The sequence below is a fragment of the Kryptolebias marmoratus genome, linkage group LG17 (assembly GCF_001649575.2).
Source record: "Kryptolebias marmoratus isolate JLee-2015 linkage group LG17, ASM164957v2, whole genome shotgun sequence".
Classification (NCBI taxonomy): domain Eukaryota; kingdom Metazoa; phylum Chordata; class Actinopteri; order Cyprinodontiformes; family Rivulidae; genus Kryptolebias; species Kryptolebias marmoratus.
This window is the reverse complement of record NC_051446.1, coordinates 19868563-19884714: the sequence shown is the minus strand read 5'-3', so window position 1 is coordinate 19884714 and position 16152 is coordinate 19868563. Positions and strand designations below refer to the sequence as shown.

General features: G+C 37.9%; 1 protein-coding gene across 1 annotated transcript; it reads right to left on the bottom strand.

The window, feature by feature from the left end:
* Window positions 1-3623: 3623 nt before the first annotated feature.
* LOC108247026 (G-protein coupled receptor 26) lies at window positions 3624-9069 on the bottom strand. The gene is made up of 3 exons (XM_017434872.3): window positions 8205-9069; window positions 6559-6672; window positions 3624-4051 (listed from the first exon to the last, which is right to left on the bottom strand). The coding sequence occupies exons 1-3, from the start codon at window positions 8870-8872 to the stop codon at window positions 3817-3819; spliced, it is 1017 nt and encodes a 338-aa protein (XP_017290361.1). The 5' UTR covers window positions 8873-9069; the 3' UTR covers window positions 3624-3816.
* Between the last annotated feature and the right edge of the window lie 7083 nt (window positions 9070-16152).

The window sequence follows — 16152 nt, the reverse complement described above, 5'->3', positions numbered from 1 at the left end:
TTCATAACAAAACACTTAAGGCAGTCAAGTCAGTCACTGAAAAACAAAATGAGGTATTTTACATCCTTACTTAACCTAATACTTGATTTACAGCACATTCTGTGAAAGTCTAACAGGTACAGTGTTATAAACTACAAAATTGCAAGAGCCAAAAATATCTTTCTTATTTAAACCTGTCAACATATATCAGTTTGTATTTACCTTGTTTATCTCCTAATAAACACAACTGTAATTAATGTGAAAACGTCATAAGATAACTTGCCATGTGAGCATACAGAAATACAGAAGCAGATGTAACAGTACTGAACAAAAATAAGGCAGTTACCTTTATTGTATAAAATATACATGAATGGGGATAAATGAAAAAAAGAAAAAAACTAATATGCAAGTTAAGGCATCAGTTGTCTTAAAGTGATGTGAAGTGTCAGTTTTTATTTACAATAATGGGCTTTGACTGATATATTTTAGCTGTTTAGAAACTGGAATTTGATTTAATATTAACCATTTTGGCACCTTTCTTTTGAAAACAAAAAAGTTATCTTGCATATCCTAAATATGCCAAAAGTCCTAATTTTAACTGAAAATTTAACCCCCATTCAGAACATGTCGACTCCATAACAGATGTCAGAGCTCAAGTCCCATACAAAGCTGCCAGTTTTCTGATGTAAAAATAAAATGACACACAGAAAGGGGGACAGCATTTGAATCCAGCTAATTGGCTTCGATCTGAGGCCATAAAATGCCAGGAAGCTAAATCAGGCTACTGCAGAGCAAATAGGACTTCATAAATAATCACAGATTACTGTGGAATCTATTCAGTGTGTGATTAAAAACTTCCTGCTGTCGTCTTTTTATACCTACTAAATTCATAAAAGTTTCCCACTGTTGTCGAAAATCCCTCTTAAAAACATTATAAATGTCATTTGGATGATCAAGAATACATAAAACAACAATAAAGCTGCAGTTAGACAAATATTTCTTGCAAAAAGCAAAATGATTCAATAAATTGTTGAGGATTTGACAAGTTGAGTCGCAAGTTTATGTAACTGCACACTGAAAAGGTTGGATGACTTTAAGGGATATATTCATCAAATATAAAACTGTACATGTATGCACTGCACTGGCTTTGATGAGAAAAAAGGTACGATAGTTTTAGCATTAAAAACACAATGATTTTTCTCATAGTTTTAAATTTTCTAAGACTAATACAAAACCTTAAATGAATGCTTGTAGGAAGAAGTTGCAGAAGAAACAATTAGCTACTTAAGAATTAATTAACTGATGGAAAAATTAACATTTGGTCAATAAATAAATAAACATATCTCACATATAAAAGTTTCTCTTCATCCTTAATTAGGTTTTCTGTTGTAGGAAATTTAATAAATTTGTTTTTATGCTAAGGTTTTATTGCTCAAAAAGTGCAGAAAAGATCATTGTTCTATAATAATCATTTGTCACTGAACCGCAAAATTATTTCAGCGGGTTTCATGGAAATATTTTTGTTTGTTTGCAAGATTTTACAAAAAAGTAAAAACCCTCCTCATTTGACTTTCACTAAACCTTGTGGAGAGGTGGAGTGTGGGAAAAGGAAGAATGTGTTAAATGTTCATCCAGCTATGAATTATTACTTTATAAAAGAAAAAAAAAAATGCCAATGACTTTGATGGATGATGAACTTTTCATGTGTTTCTACAGATTTTTTATCAGGGAAAAAAAGATAAAGTTTCGAGCAAAAGCTTTACCCCTTAGCTCAATTTCAGTAAAAGAGTTAGAAGGTTTCAGATCTTATGCTGCAGTCATAGAATAAAGATTATAGTGGAACTTTTTAAATTTGTAACACAATCACACGTTAAGGCTTCGCCAAACATTTGAATGATCTAACCTGTTGAAATGCAACTTATTATTGCCAGGAAGAGGAATTGTTAGGGTGAGGAAGCGAGACTGAGATCTTCGGTACAAATGAGTCATTTAAAAACAGAAAATGTTAATTTATCAGTTGCTTCTCAATAGTCACATCCACACCAAACATCTCCACAGTCATGTAAAAAGGAGCTACGTTTCCAGCTCAAACACAAAGCAATTTAAAACATTCGTTAGGATCTATAGTATAAACCTACACTGTCATCGGGGGGACTTTATGCACCTTGTGCCCAAAAGTTGTAACATAAAAACATCCTGAAAGCAGCAAAATATGCAGAGAAGATTGAAATGCAAAAAGAAGGGGTGACTATACAGATAAATAAACCACTACCCGGCTTTATCAAATCGTAATACATGTTTAAAAATAATTATTTTATGTAATAGTCACAAAATACTTCTTTTTGTTATATCATGTCCAGTAACAAATCAAAAGGTCATTTTGGAGAAATACAGTAGAAACCCTTTTATCCAAGGACAAAACTGCAATTTAGGACTTCAGCCGCTGAAATACCAACCTAAATATTATGTTGGAATTCTAAAACAAAAAGAAAATCTGTTTTTGAGATTTTCAGTTCATCTATTTTGTATTATTTACTGCAGCCTTAAGACTGAGTTATTTTACAAGACAGTAAATCTTCAAAGACCAAAAGCTAGCCATATTTTCCTGTTGAGGCTCTAAAACAGGAATCTAGATGGAATATCTACAAACAGATTTTTGTATTTGGCTCTGAACGCATTCAGATAAGTATTTTTTGTTGCAAACATTCTAGCATCTTAAAGTTTAAGCCAGCTTTGATCCACTGCATGAGAACTTGTAAAAATCAAAAGAAACAAAGAACCTGTTTGCTAAAAAACAGCCTTTTAGTAAAAACAGAAAAAGAAGGGCTTGCATATTGCAAAAGCTTTTCATCAGACTTTGCTCAAATTGTCACCTCGTGCCAATAAATGAGACAAAAGTGAAGTTCTGAGGTACGCAAGCCTTTTTTCTGTGTTTACTGTGTGATTCCTTGCATTGTGTCTGGACACCTGCTGTCATTTTGAACGTGGATGTGCATGTTTGTTATTCCAGTGTAAAAAAAAAGCCCTAAAATGATTAACTATTGCATAACGATATAAGATTTTTGTTTTGTTTTAGGATGAAAAAGAGGGGGGACATGGTTGAGTTCTGACCCATGCAGATACAGTTGCTGACAGTTCAGAAAAGGCCATTTGCTCAGTAAAAACAGCCGGCTGAACTCATAATTTTTCCAATTAAAACTAAGGTTTTGTCAGGTATGACCTTCAAATACACGTGTCAATTTGTTTAGGAATGCGAAGGAAACGGAAAGGAAAATACATAATTTTGCCATCTTTCTCCCTGAAATATACAATAAATAAACAAATAAATTAATAAATAAAGTCATATATCACATTTTACTTTGGCTAATTTAAGTGCTACATAAATGATCACCTAATCACTTGCAAACACTTTTGCACAGACTCCCAGCAGTTTTCAAGATAAGACAGATATATTTATATATATCAGTACAAACATGTGGCAAAATCAATAAATAAGGAACTGCATACGGACTGAAAGCTACCCTAGTTGAAATAATGTGGCTAAAAATTGTCCGAGAGCCTGTCTCTCCAGGTGGATGTAAAATCTGCAGTTTACTGTCCTCGCAGCTGCACTGATCTGCTGCTCTGAGCAGAACCGCTGTTACTCCTGCAGTTTGCCCTTGTCTGCAGTGACTCTTCCCTCTTTTTTTTTTGTCTTGTCAGACCAAATTCATGCAGACGTGGACAAGAATAAAAAAACAATAGTTGTCCCCATCTTGATAAACAGTGAATCAGGTTTATGTTTCCCTCAGAGCAGCCAGATCGGCCGTCAGGCCCCGTCTCATCAGCGCCTCTGTGTCACTCTGCTGTCGGTAAGCTGTTGCCCTGGTTTTCCGTCCGGGCCATCCGTCCTGAGGCGTTTAAGGGGCTCCGTTTCAGCAGCTTGTTGATGATGTCCGTGCAAGTCTTTTTGTACTGGTGTCGCAGCAGGGAGTACACAAAGGGGTCGCACGCTGCCTTGCTGTACGCTAAGCACTTGGAGACAATTCCCCAGTGAGGGTTGATAGGCACCGCTGGAAATAACTCCACAATCCTGCAGGCGAGCAGACAGAGAGAGTGATGAGAGCCAGGGGTGGAGAGGCAATTCAACATGCATGCCGTGAGCTTCCCATGCAGAAATATACAATATATGCAAAAAAGTATTTTTTACATGATACTTTAAGACAGGTTTAACCATATGTAGGTCTAAAACTGCTCAGACATCTAAATAAATGTTTATTTTATTATTGCCAACCAATTGGTAATTTAATTCCCTGTGTCTATATGTGTGCCCATTTGTCTGTCTGTTAGCAGAATATCTCTTCAACTGGTGAATGGACTTTTCAATTTTGGAGTCAACTGATTCAAGATGGCTGCCACAGCTAATCAACCTTCAGCAATCACATAAAAGGCTATAACTCAGTTAATTTTGCACATATTTACCTAAAATTTGATGTAGCAGTAGCTGAGACTGAACCTCAAGAAATATNGGGGGGGTTACAAAAGTGTTAGAAAAAAATAAAAAAACGGGAAGTTCTTCCAGCAGCTAAAATATTGGGTCCTAAACTTAAAGAGACATCAAATGACTTAAAGTGTCTCGTCTGCCGTCTGCTTTTCAAAATAGTTGATGTCAATTACAAGAAATATTGGTTTAGATTTATGTTGTTTTTCTTATATGGTCTCATAAAAAAGGTGTGTAAAAACAACTGATTCGATATTACTGCACTCTGTATGATTACTGTGTCCACGGTTGAGCTCTGTCAGCACATTAACTCTGAGCCAGAGGGTTTCACTGACATTTACTCCAGTCACTCCAATAAAACCGTGAGCAGGAAGTTAAATCAGCTGCCGGGCCACCCAAAACGCTACACAAAACGACCCTTATGCTCGATGTCAAAGCCTTAAAAAGGGCAATAATTACATCAACGCATTTCATTTCAAAAGGTTCGCTGACTGCTCCAGTTGTCACATTGTCAGCATTCCCCATTAAAACTCATGTGAGCGTATAGCATCTTTTGGAAAAATGATGTTTCACATTGATTTTAGACTTCTGCAAACTTGTAGAAATAATGCCAAAAGCTGATGGAAGCTGTTTTGGAGGCGGACACTTTAGGTGTTTCTTTATAAATTGTCACTTATCTGGAATTCACCACATCTTACTGTTGTGTGTAAGTTTTTTTTTTGGAACAGTGTTACAGCTGATCTGTGATCTCGCAGCATAAAGATTAAACTTTTACTTAATCTGATAAGAAGGTTGTTTTTCCTAGCAGGTTGCATGAGTCAAATTAAAGTGTACTGGGTTTGCTTTAAGAGAATAATAAGATTTTTACCACAGAGCTATTACAGAAACATTGTTACATTATTTTTGTTGCAGCAACTTGATAAGCTCTTGCAAAGTAACATGTGACTTTCCAGTGCCATAGAATAGTTTTCAAATTAACAATGTGTTAGTAGGAATAGACTTTAAATAGCCTGTAAATTTTCACACTTTAGCACTGTAGCAGAGACATTTTTTAATTGAGTACATAATACGTCAGTCAGAGGACCATTAACAGCTGGTCTAAAATAACTGTGCCACTTCAGCAAGATAGGAGGGACTTTACCTGATCTAGAGTTTTGTTATAATGTTAGAGTGACATTCTTAGGACTAATGAATAAAACATCTCAGTACAAAAACGTGTGGAAACATCTTTAAAACAAATAGATTCTATCAAACAAAAACAGCATAATCCTAGTTATCACACTTTTATCACATCAAACTGTTTTGTAGCTAGTCAAGAAAAAAAAAGAAATACATTATTTTCCCTCACTGATTCTTCATTATATGATAAAATGATAGACTCTAAGAGTATTAATTAACCAATTAACCTCTATAGAACCTGCCATTCTTGACCTTTACTGCAACTAAAACCCTCATATAGCCCTGATTCCTTTGTGTCGTTCAATATGTTACACTTATTAGATTCATGTGGATTTTCTTTTTAGGAAGACACAGCTATGATACAGTCGATTAAACCTTTTCAACAGCAGCATGTTTATCCAGAAACAGTGCCTTTATTAAAGTGGATGATCGCAAGAACAAAACAGATTTTTAGCTGAAAGTGGAGCTAAGAAAGTTAAAAATAAAATTACTTCGTATATATCAAGTAGTACTGTGAATATAATTTTCCTTTTGCTCAAAAATTTATATTCTCATGTTCTCTCTGATCTTAAACTTGTTGTATATAAACACGAACATCCCTTATGAGTTGTCTCTTTGCAGGCCATCTTTGAAATTCTTCATCAGAGCAGGGGTTGATGCAAGTGGATTCTAATAAACAGGGATGCACCCGGCGAACTTGAGAGGAAAAAAAGTGCTAATGCAGCAGCATCACCAGCAAAGCTGAGGCGTATTACTTATCACAAGGTCAGCCAATCTCATCATACAAATCTGGCTGTGTGGAGAGGAAGCAGACAGGAAGTGGGAGGGGAGAGGTGTGGGTGTGGGTGGGTTGGTGGTCTGCATAATGCCACAGTGTGTGTACCAGCATGGTTTCCCTCTGATCTCCTCTCAGCACCCACCTTGTGATCACATAGGGAGCAAAGCAGAGCATGAAGGTGCCGATGAAGGTGCTGATCTTCCTCGTCGCTCTCTGCCGTCGCCTCCTCTGCTCCTCCAGGCAGCGCTGACGAACACTGGCAGCAAGGAAAGTTCATTAGTGGGGAATATTATTAAACTGGGAGGGTTTTCCTGCTGTGAGAAGAGCTTAAACATGAGGATCCCAGCTTGAGAAAATTTACCACAATCACGTTCTTTTCTCACACACACACTAGAGCATCGCACCGACTCTCGTTAACATTTTAAACTGAGTTCAATTATGGGTGCTCTCTGAAAACAGACAAATTTAAATATCAGTGCAAACCAATGCATCCTTACATGACCACAGATTTATTCAAAGGGCTCATTCCAGAGTGTACCATTTGTTCTGTCAAACCAATAACATGCAAAATTGTGATATGAATGACTCTCAACTACCACTGTGCAAAATTTTGGCTAAATATCTGTAATATCTATAGTTATAGCTATTTTTGCATTGGCTAATGTGGATTAGCTGTGGTGGCCATCTTGAATTGGACAAACTCCAAAAGGCAATCAATTGTAGATGTACATCCATTGATTACTTTCAGAAAGTTTCAATAAAATCTGTCCAGTGGTTAAGGGGATATTTTACTAACAGACAAACAGAGCTGACATGCTGCTAAAGATTACATGTTAAATCTTAAGCAATGAGTCGCATTTAGAGTATATTGTATGAGCACAATATCTGTAAAATCAACTAGATGATAGCCATTTTTGTGTTTTCATGTTGAGCTGTCTGTGGCAGCCATCTTGAATTGTGTTGACTCCCAAAGGTAATCAGCTGTTGCAGTACAAACAATAAATATTTCCTGAACGTTTCATTAAAATTTGTCAAATGTTTCATGAGATATTTTGCAAACAGACTCGACTCCAAATAGTTAATTGCAAAATTTAAACAAAGATTTTGTCCAATCTGTTAGCAGTCAGAATATGTATTGGGGATCAGTCTCGGCTACTTTCATGCCAAATTTTGCTTGCATAACTGTATAACTGACTGAGCTATAGCCATTTCTGTGTTTTTAAGGTCAGTTGGCTATGACAACAATCTGGAAAGAGATTGACTCCAAAAGGTAATCAGTTTTAGATGAACATCCAATCATTGTTCTCTGCGAGTTTCATTACAAATTGTCCAGTGGTTCATGAGATATTTTGCTAACAGGCACGGCAAACATTATCATCTTCGATAATTAGCATAAAAACTCTTTAATTACAGGTTTCCACTGCCAGCTACAAAGAAAACATATAACATCTCATGTAACAAAATTTAAAAAAAATCTAATTTGGGGAAACTATAAATTTGGAACCATTTGATGAGCTTGAAAATACTTTTAATTTCTCACCAAGACCATCCTGATTAGAAAAAACTGGATGAGTTATAACACTTTTGGGATTTTTAAGATTTCAAAACGAGCCCATCTACACAGCTCGCCTATGAAATCACTTCAAAGTTACAGTGAATGTAGAAAAGATCAAAAAGAACAACTTATTGAGTGAATAAACGAACGTTTTACTTCCCTCGTGCAAAATCGGAAATTGGAATTTTTGGCTGATCTGAGCAGGTAGATTCTCGCGTACCCACGGAGCTCACCTGGGGTGGATGTCCACGAGCAGCACCAAAGTTTGCATCGTAATAACATCGATCCTCTTACAGTGAAACCTGGCCACCTTGAGGACTTTGAGGTAAGTGAAACACAACACCACAAACGACAGGAGGAAGCTGAAGGAGTGGAAAAACACGGTGAAGATGACAAACTGGGTCCGGCCGCTCGGCCCCGGGTTGGACAGGGTGCAGGACGCGTAAAGCCGGTGGTACCCAACCCAGGACAGACAGGTGGCCACGGTGGAGAAGGACACGGAGTGCGCCCACGTGTACCCGAGCACGAGCGCCGCGTCCTTGTGGCGCATTTTGGAGTGATACCTCAGGGGGAACACGACCGCGATCCACCTGTCGATGCTCAGGGCGGCCATGCTCAGCATGGAGTTGGTGGACAGGAACGTCTCCAGGAAGCCCACCAGCTGACAGAAGCCGTCTCCAGCCGGCTGAGCCTCCCTGACAAGTCCCGCCAAAGTGAGCGGCATGTTGGACACAGTCAGCAACAAGTTGCAGAAGGTGAGGTTGAGGTTGAACAGACAGGGAACCTGCTTGCGGATCTCTGGGTTGTACGCAAAGCAGATCAGCACCAGGACGTTGGACAGCAACGAAACTATGATGATCACGACTACCAGCAGGGAGAGAATCACCTCCGCAGTGTCCATTCTGTGCCTCACTTCTCCCCACTTTTTGTGCGCATATCCAGTCTTGTTTTGTTCCAGCAAAACTGCAAATTAATCACCCGTGTCCGTGCATCCCCCCCAGATCTCTCCACCGGTGGAGATGCCCTCTCTTTTCCCTCTCCACTACATTGTCTCTGAGGAGCCAGGATGATCAGGAGGATTCCGGAAAGGACCAGGTCCCCCCTTTACCTCTGAACTAAATGAGCTCTGCAAAGCTGCTCTGTTCTAATGCTGCGTCTTGCAAAGGAGGGGAGGTGTTTGCCGCTCTGTGATGCCTTGTTCTGGAGGCTTCACCCCCCTCTGCACACAGCACAGCATTTGATTCCCCCGATTCCTCCGTGTAACAGTAAGGACAGTGAAAAGGAAACCCCTAACTGACATTTTATCTTTTTATTCTGATTTTTTTTTAGAAAAAGCAGTTCAAGCTTAATGACCAAATGAAAATTGAGACTGAACAGACACATCATGTTGAGCATAAAGTAAAACATAAAACTAGAATATCCTTTAAAGAAATTTTCAAGTGTGCCAATACAGATAATGCTAATATTTCCACATCAAGTTTTTAATATTAATAATAATAATAATAACATGCCTGCATTTTAGCATGGGAAGTGTAAAGAGAACCAAGATCAAAAGAAATGTTAAAGGCAAGGGGAAAGCCCACCCTTATAAATTTGCTGGGCGGCCAGACTGTCTCATACAGAACTGTGTAAAAAAAAATCTCAGTTTTGAAGTCATGATTCAGGACATTTTTGGTATGGTTACATTAAGGGAAACAATCAAATATATATAGCAGATAAATAGATGTATATATAGGTACACAAAGAAGATGCTGGTATAATTGGCTGGCTAAAATGCTGACTAAAGAGAACGTGGTTCTATTCATATGCCATATGTGTTAATATATATGGTTCTATTACTTTCAGAGTGTTTAAAACTGGTGTTTTGGAAAAAGGAGTATGGTTTCCTGTCTTTTAAAAGTTAACATGTATGACATCAACTTTTAGTTGAGAAATTTGTGGAAAAATCTCCTAAAATCACAAGAAATTAAGCTGCGGTTGTGTAAAAACCATAAAAGATGCCAAAATGCCAGTTCAGACATGTAAAGTCCAACTTTCTGTGAGCTGTTTAATTTTTGAATGATCTTTCGGCTGTGAAGTGTCTGAGCCGCAGAGCTCCAAGGAGCTCTTTTACATCCAAAAAACTATGTTATAAATAAAGATTGTACACTTAATATAGCTTTCATGTTTTTCTATCTTGTGGATTAAAATGAGAAAGCACAGAAAAATAATTACAATTGATTTTTCATCATTATTTGCTCAGTCCTTATTTTTGGTCAAACTCATGCAAAAACATAATCAAGTTTATTTAGGTTTCTTTTTTGAAATCATCAGCAGTAATTATCATTGCTGCTTCTTTACTCGTTAAGTCTGCCTCATCAGACTGATAAAAGGGAGGAACATCTTCTGTTTCCTCAGAAGCTGGAAAACGCCCCCACACTCTGCTGCCCCTCCGGACTTGAGCGTGGAGAATCTTTCCTCTGAAGCATCAGAGCGTGCTGCAGCACGAGAACCAGCTGGAGGCACTGGTGGAGCCGGGTGATGGTGGTGTTTGCTATAAGAGCAGGGGGGGAAGTGAGAGTATGTGGGCGAAAAGGAGTTAATATTGCTGCAGCAGCATGGCCTTTGTGACAGTGTGCAGTCCAGTGTCCCCTTCCTTTTCAGCTGGGTGGGTAAAAATGATCAGAAACAGAATAACAGTGAGACTTGCCTTGATACTTGCCTTATTATTTTCTGTATTTTTGTGCAGTGTACATGTCAATGTTTGTTCTTGGTTCAAAAAGAAGGTGGGTGCAGGCAAAGAACAGATATGCCAGCTGCTTGACGATATTATTCAATTTTATTCCAAAGTGGGACTTTAGCCAAAGAAGCATTTCCAGGATTATATTAATATGCGATGAGGCAATCAGCTTTTGGAGAAAGGCCCTCTCAAGCATCGTGATGCACTCTCCTGTCAGTTCACAGGCCTTATCAGCACTGAGCCACCAGTTGATCTCTGTGCACCTTTTTGTAGGCATATCTTTAATTATCCTTTTCAGGATTAAATGCCAGTCCCACAGACAATAATATCAGCGAACACTCTTCGTAGCTTGGAGGACACTGAGTGATGGAAAACGTTATGTGCTTTGGTGAGAAGATAGGGCTTGTGATGGATTGATGCTGTGGTTTTTAAAAATGGGCTTTTTGCAAAAGATTTGTCAGTCTGAACAAAAGCTACACAAACACTCCTGTTGTGCAGTTTGGAAAATTAAACAGACGCACAAAGAACCAGTGTTCATAAATATGTAAATTGATTTCTTTTCTACGTAAAAACCACAGTCTTTCATCTCACCTGTAGGAAGCTTTATTCATTGTTTGGCAGAAACATGTAAATAGAGTGACTTGAGATGGACACAAAGGTTTTGACTCTTCTTGGCTTCAGGTAATGTCACCTTGAATAAAAGCAGGACAAGCATTGAACATATTCAGATAAATATGTTGGAGGTTCTTTAAATCAAACATGACTCATGTTAGTTTAAAGTCACCACTTGATATTCTTCTACGTTTAGCAGCAGGTTTAATTGTCCTTTTTGAAAACTTAAAACCCTGTACAACAAGCAAAACCTTCAAAACTTTGTAGCAGTTTCAGCAAATGCTGGATTTTTTTTTACATCACATTGATAGTTACATAGACTGAGTATAACCACAGATGATGATGCAAAAGCATCACGATGTAAAAGTTTATTTTAGAGAAGATTTTTTGGTTTGTGTTGCATTAGATGGAAGAAATTCAATCTGACCCCAGTTTTCACCCCTGCCTGGTGAGCCATTGGCTTGATTTTCATGGAAATTTCTTCCTCATTCTCCAAACCAATGTTATGAAAACCTGCTCATCTGTGAAGATGTGTGTGTGTCTGAGAGTGTAAGCTTGTGTCTGTTATAGAGATACAGTAACAGAAAATAGTATTAATATAATAATAAGTATTATAGTTGTTTTCCAGATTATAAGACTGTCTGAACCATGTGAAACTTGAAATATGGTTATTCAAATAAATCTTTTAATTTCTGAATCCTTTGCTCAATTACAAAGTGAAATACCAACAACACTATCTCATAAAACTCAGTTAAGAAAAAAAACTAACTATTCCTCTAAGTATATTGGGAGGGACTTGACTTTAAGTCAACTGATCTTGCAAATTTGCAACAGCAGGGCCTGGGAATGAAAAAGATGAGTTCTTTAAGGACCCAGATGCTGTCATGCTGCTTTAGTTGATGTGCATGTGCAGTTCAGGGTGATGATCCTTCTTTTCTGAGCTCCCTGGGAAAAGCTTCTGGCAGGGTGCTGGAGAGAAGAGTCCAGCCAGAGGCAGAATATGGTTTCCATTCTGGTCGTGTACACTGGACCAACTCTTTATCATTGCAATATTTAAAGGTGCATAAAATGTTACCAAAACCAGCCTTTGTGTGTTTTGTGGACTTGGAGAGAGCCTATCAAATGAGTCACTGTGCTGCCCTGCGGGTGGTGCTTTCAGAGTGTGGGACACTTGCTGCAAGTATTTAGTTCAATTACAAATTGAATGAAAGTCTCCCTGTTGTTAGTTGTCAGTAATTTTCTGGAGATGTTAGACTCTGGTTTGTTATCAAACCTGATTTCAAATAAATCTATAAGTTCACCTGGGGAGCTGAGAGTTTCTAGTTTGGCTGGCTTTGGGTTAAATCTTTTACTTTTACAGACGATGTGGTTCTGTTACTGAGTGAAGACCTCCAAAGGGCACCATGACAGTTTGCAACTGAGTGTGAATCTGTGACAAAGAATGTCTTTACCGCTTCACTTATCGTCCACAAATTACCAATCTCAGATCCAAAAGGTGCTGAATTTCTGAAGAGTTTGTACAAAGCTGGAATCACTGGATATTTAGTTTTGTTTTTGTTTTTTGGTAAATCACTATCAATATTTAAATAATTGCCAGATTTAACACAAATGTATTGATTATATTTGGGTAATGATCTTCCTTCATGCATTGCCACTATTTGCTTCATAAATAAGAATCCTGTTGCTTTCCACTGTAAATTGAAATTATTTTTAGTCGTTGTCATTTATTTTTTAATCACGTTGAACAACATGGGGTATGTACCAACTAAAAGAGGTTTTCTCAAGGAATCTTCCTTGTTTACTGTAGCTGAGAGAAAAAATGGAGTCTGCAGATCTTTGAGGATAATTTGTCTTGTCAGAAAAATTTAACAAGTGGAAGACTTGACTGTGAAAAACAGCAGAATAACACAGAGCCTGCAGCTTTCTTCCTTTATGCTGCGGCGGCATGGATTTGAATTTGCTGCCAGTTTTAATTCCACACTTGACTTCCTTCTGATTGGCAGGTTTGCCTAAACACAGATTTTGCTCCTGCATCCTTCTGACTCCTTTTGAATATTGACTCGTCACCTAGATTGACAACATAACTCAACTGGTGAGGCAGAATGTCTGAGCAGAAGCAAGAGGAAGAAATATTAGGGGGGAAAAAAAGGGACAGGGGGGGAATTTGCTGTATTTTGAAAAAAATAAATCCTACAGGCATGAAGTCGTAAAGCTCAGAAGATAGCACATACAGTAGCACAGCGGTTTTGAAAAAGTCTCACTGGTGCAGGCAGGAGGGACACTTAGGCAAGAAGCTTTACACAGAGTGAAATGTCACCCTGCAAATATACGAAGGAGGGAAGGTGTTGACACTGCTAACAGTCGTGCTAAAAGGCCAGCTTTGTGTTACTCCTGACTTAAACACCATTACTACAGAGCATCAGCTCCACAGCTTGGATAAATTTGTGCTAATGTTAAAGCAAACAGAACCAATGGAGCTATCCAAATCAGCAGTGGATCGCTGTGTGAGACCAGTATTACCGTTATAGTCCATTAATACCCAATTAAGTGGCCTTAATTTCCTGCAAGGGGTGTAAAACATACCCATTAATGACAACAAGTGTTGCTGTTCAGATAAGCTCCTGATGAACTTCTTTGTCACCTCTCCTGCTACCTGGTCTCAACATGCAGGCCTGTAATTAGCGAGGCAACGAGAGAACAGGACAGCTTCTGGCTCAACGAGGCTGTTAGAATCCATTTGAAGATGAAAGGCTAAAAATGCCTTCTACAGATGCCTCTTTGTGATTACATCCTGTGATCGACCCCGTCTGCCTGTTTGAACAATGTGTGGTTACTTTATAACAACAGCTTTGAAGATCAAGCCTATTACCACAGGTATAATAGGGCTCCCTCGTCTCTGATACAAATATGTTATCTCATACACACACAACACTCTGCTTACTATTGTCACTGTTCGTTTATGTGCTCTTGGTCTCCTTTTATTCGTTTTGATAGTTCAACTTCACAATATGGGGTTCTGAATTCACAAACCTACTAGGTTTACATGTCATATTTAAACATTTTAAGTGTTTTCTCCAAACTCTTATCAGCTCAAGCTTAGGTTTGTGTCGTCAAGCTCATCTTGTCACTTGAATAGAGCACATTTGTCTTATTGATGATGACTAGACAAATTATTTGCTGTGTTTTTTCTCTGCTATATCATAATATCAGACATACTGCAATAAAAATAACTTAAAAAATGCCTGTCAAAAAGCCTGTGGTTTGTATTTGCATTTCAAACACAGTTATCCAGTATATTTAAAAACAAGGATTTGATCACTTTAAACATGTCTGATCATGAAATCGGCAAAAAGCCTCCGAACCTTTTTTGGCGAGTTTTTGGCTGTTTCTCTTGAAACATTTAGATTTTTTTGTTCCATACCAAAAACAATGAAACCTTTAAAACTTAAAAGGAAAATGCTACATGGCCATGGTGTCACTAAAGAGCTTTTACTATACTTTCTATCTAGATGCTAAAACCTTGAAGCTTGGTGTCAGGCTTTCTAATAAATACGACATTATCATGAACTTATCATGATCCAAATTATTTATAATTGGCTTCAACTTAAGCAGCTGCTGCTTCTGCTAATGCTCAAGCTGCAATGACACAATTTTATCATCTAATAAAACTATGAGCACTGCCTAAGAATGTTAAAAAAGTCTTTTTGATAAGAAATTTTAATCCATGTGCTCCTTCACAATGGATGGCTTAACTGTACATCATCCAAACACAATCTGAGGCTCAGCTTTTCACATTAGCTGGAGAAATGTTGAAACCGAGTCCGAGCTCGCTACCAGGAAGTTATATTCAGCACAAAATTCAGTGCAAGCCTATTTTTAAAGTAGGTACAGGAGGATTTGGTTTAAAACAGCAAATGAATAACAAGAAGGTATTTCCTTGTTGATTCTGACAAATTGCTGTAAGCCAGTTTGTCTGCGTGTGGATACCATCACTTTGAACTGAATTTATTATGTTTAGCAGGAAAGGTTTCTGCAACATTTGCTGGCCATATTTTGGAGGATACTCTCAGATTTAGAGCACAAGATAAAACTTTGGAACCTCACAGAAAAAAAAAGGAAAAAAAAACTTGAAACAAGCTGTGTTTTTGGCTGACGTTAAAAGCAGATAAAAAAGTGCAGCCAGATCTTATTAAAGTGTGATTTTTGCCACATCACAAAACAAAAAATGCATTTAGCCTTGTCCGTTTAGCAAATCAAATATGAGGCGTTCTGTCTCTCAGCTGTTTTTTGAAGCCCACTCTTCACCAAATTGCAAAACCAAAATTTGGGTGTTTTTATTTCTTTAATGTGATCAAACAAGGTGGTACAAGAATTAGGAGAAGAAATGAAGCAACTTGCTCCTGTGGAGTTGTTTGTTAATGCTTCTCACCACCTAAAAGTAAATAAGGCTCAGGTAGCTTTCATTAAAAGCTGATGATCTGAACTCATAAATCTGCAGCGTGTCTCAGTTTTGGTCCAATCTCTCCTCCTCTATGTCTGCTTTGTGTTAAAAAGTCAATTTTCTCATTCACTGGTCTAATTTACAGCGAGGATTAATTTTCCAACCTAATTTGATTTTACAGTAATTTATTAAATCCCTTGAAAATTTCACAATCACTTCATTCACCTCTGCGAGAGCCCGTCTAATTAGAGACACGCTAAAGCTTAATTATTCTTTTATTACCATCTTCACTTAGCCAGCATGAACAGAATCCAACAAGGAGACGAGGAGGACAGCAGATTTCAGATTTGGAAAATTAATTTCATATGAGAATGATCGCACGCATACCAGAGTGAAATTCTGTTTGTTT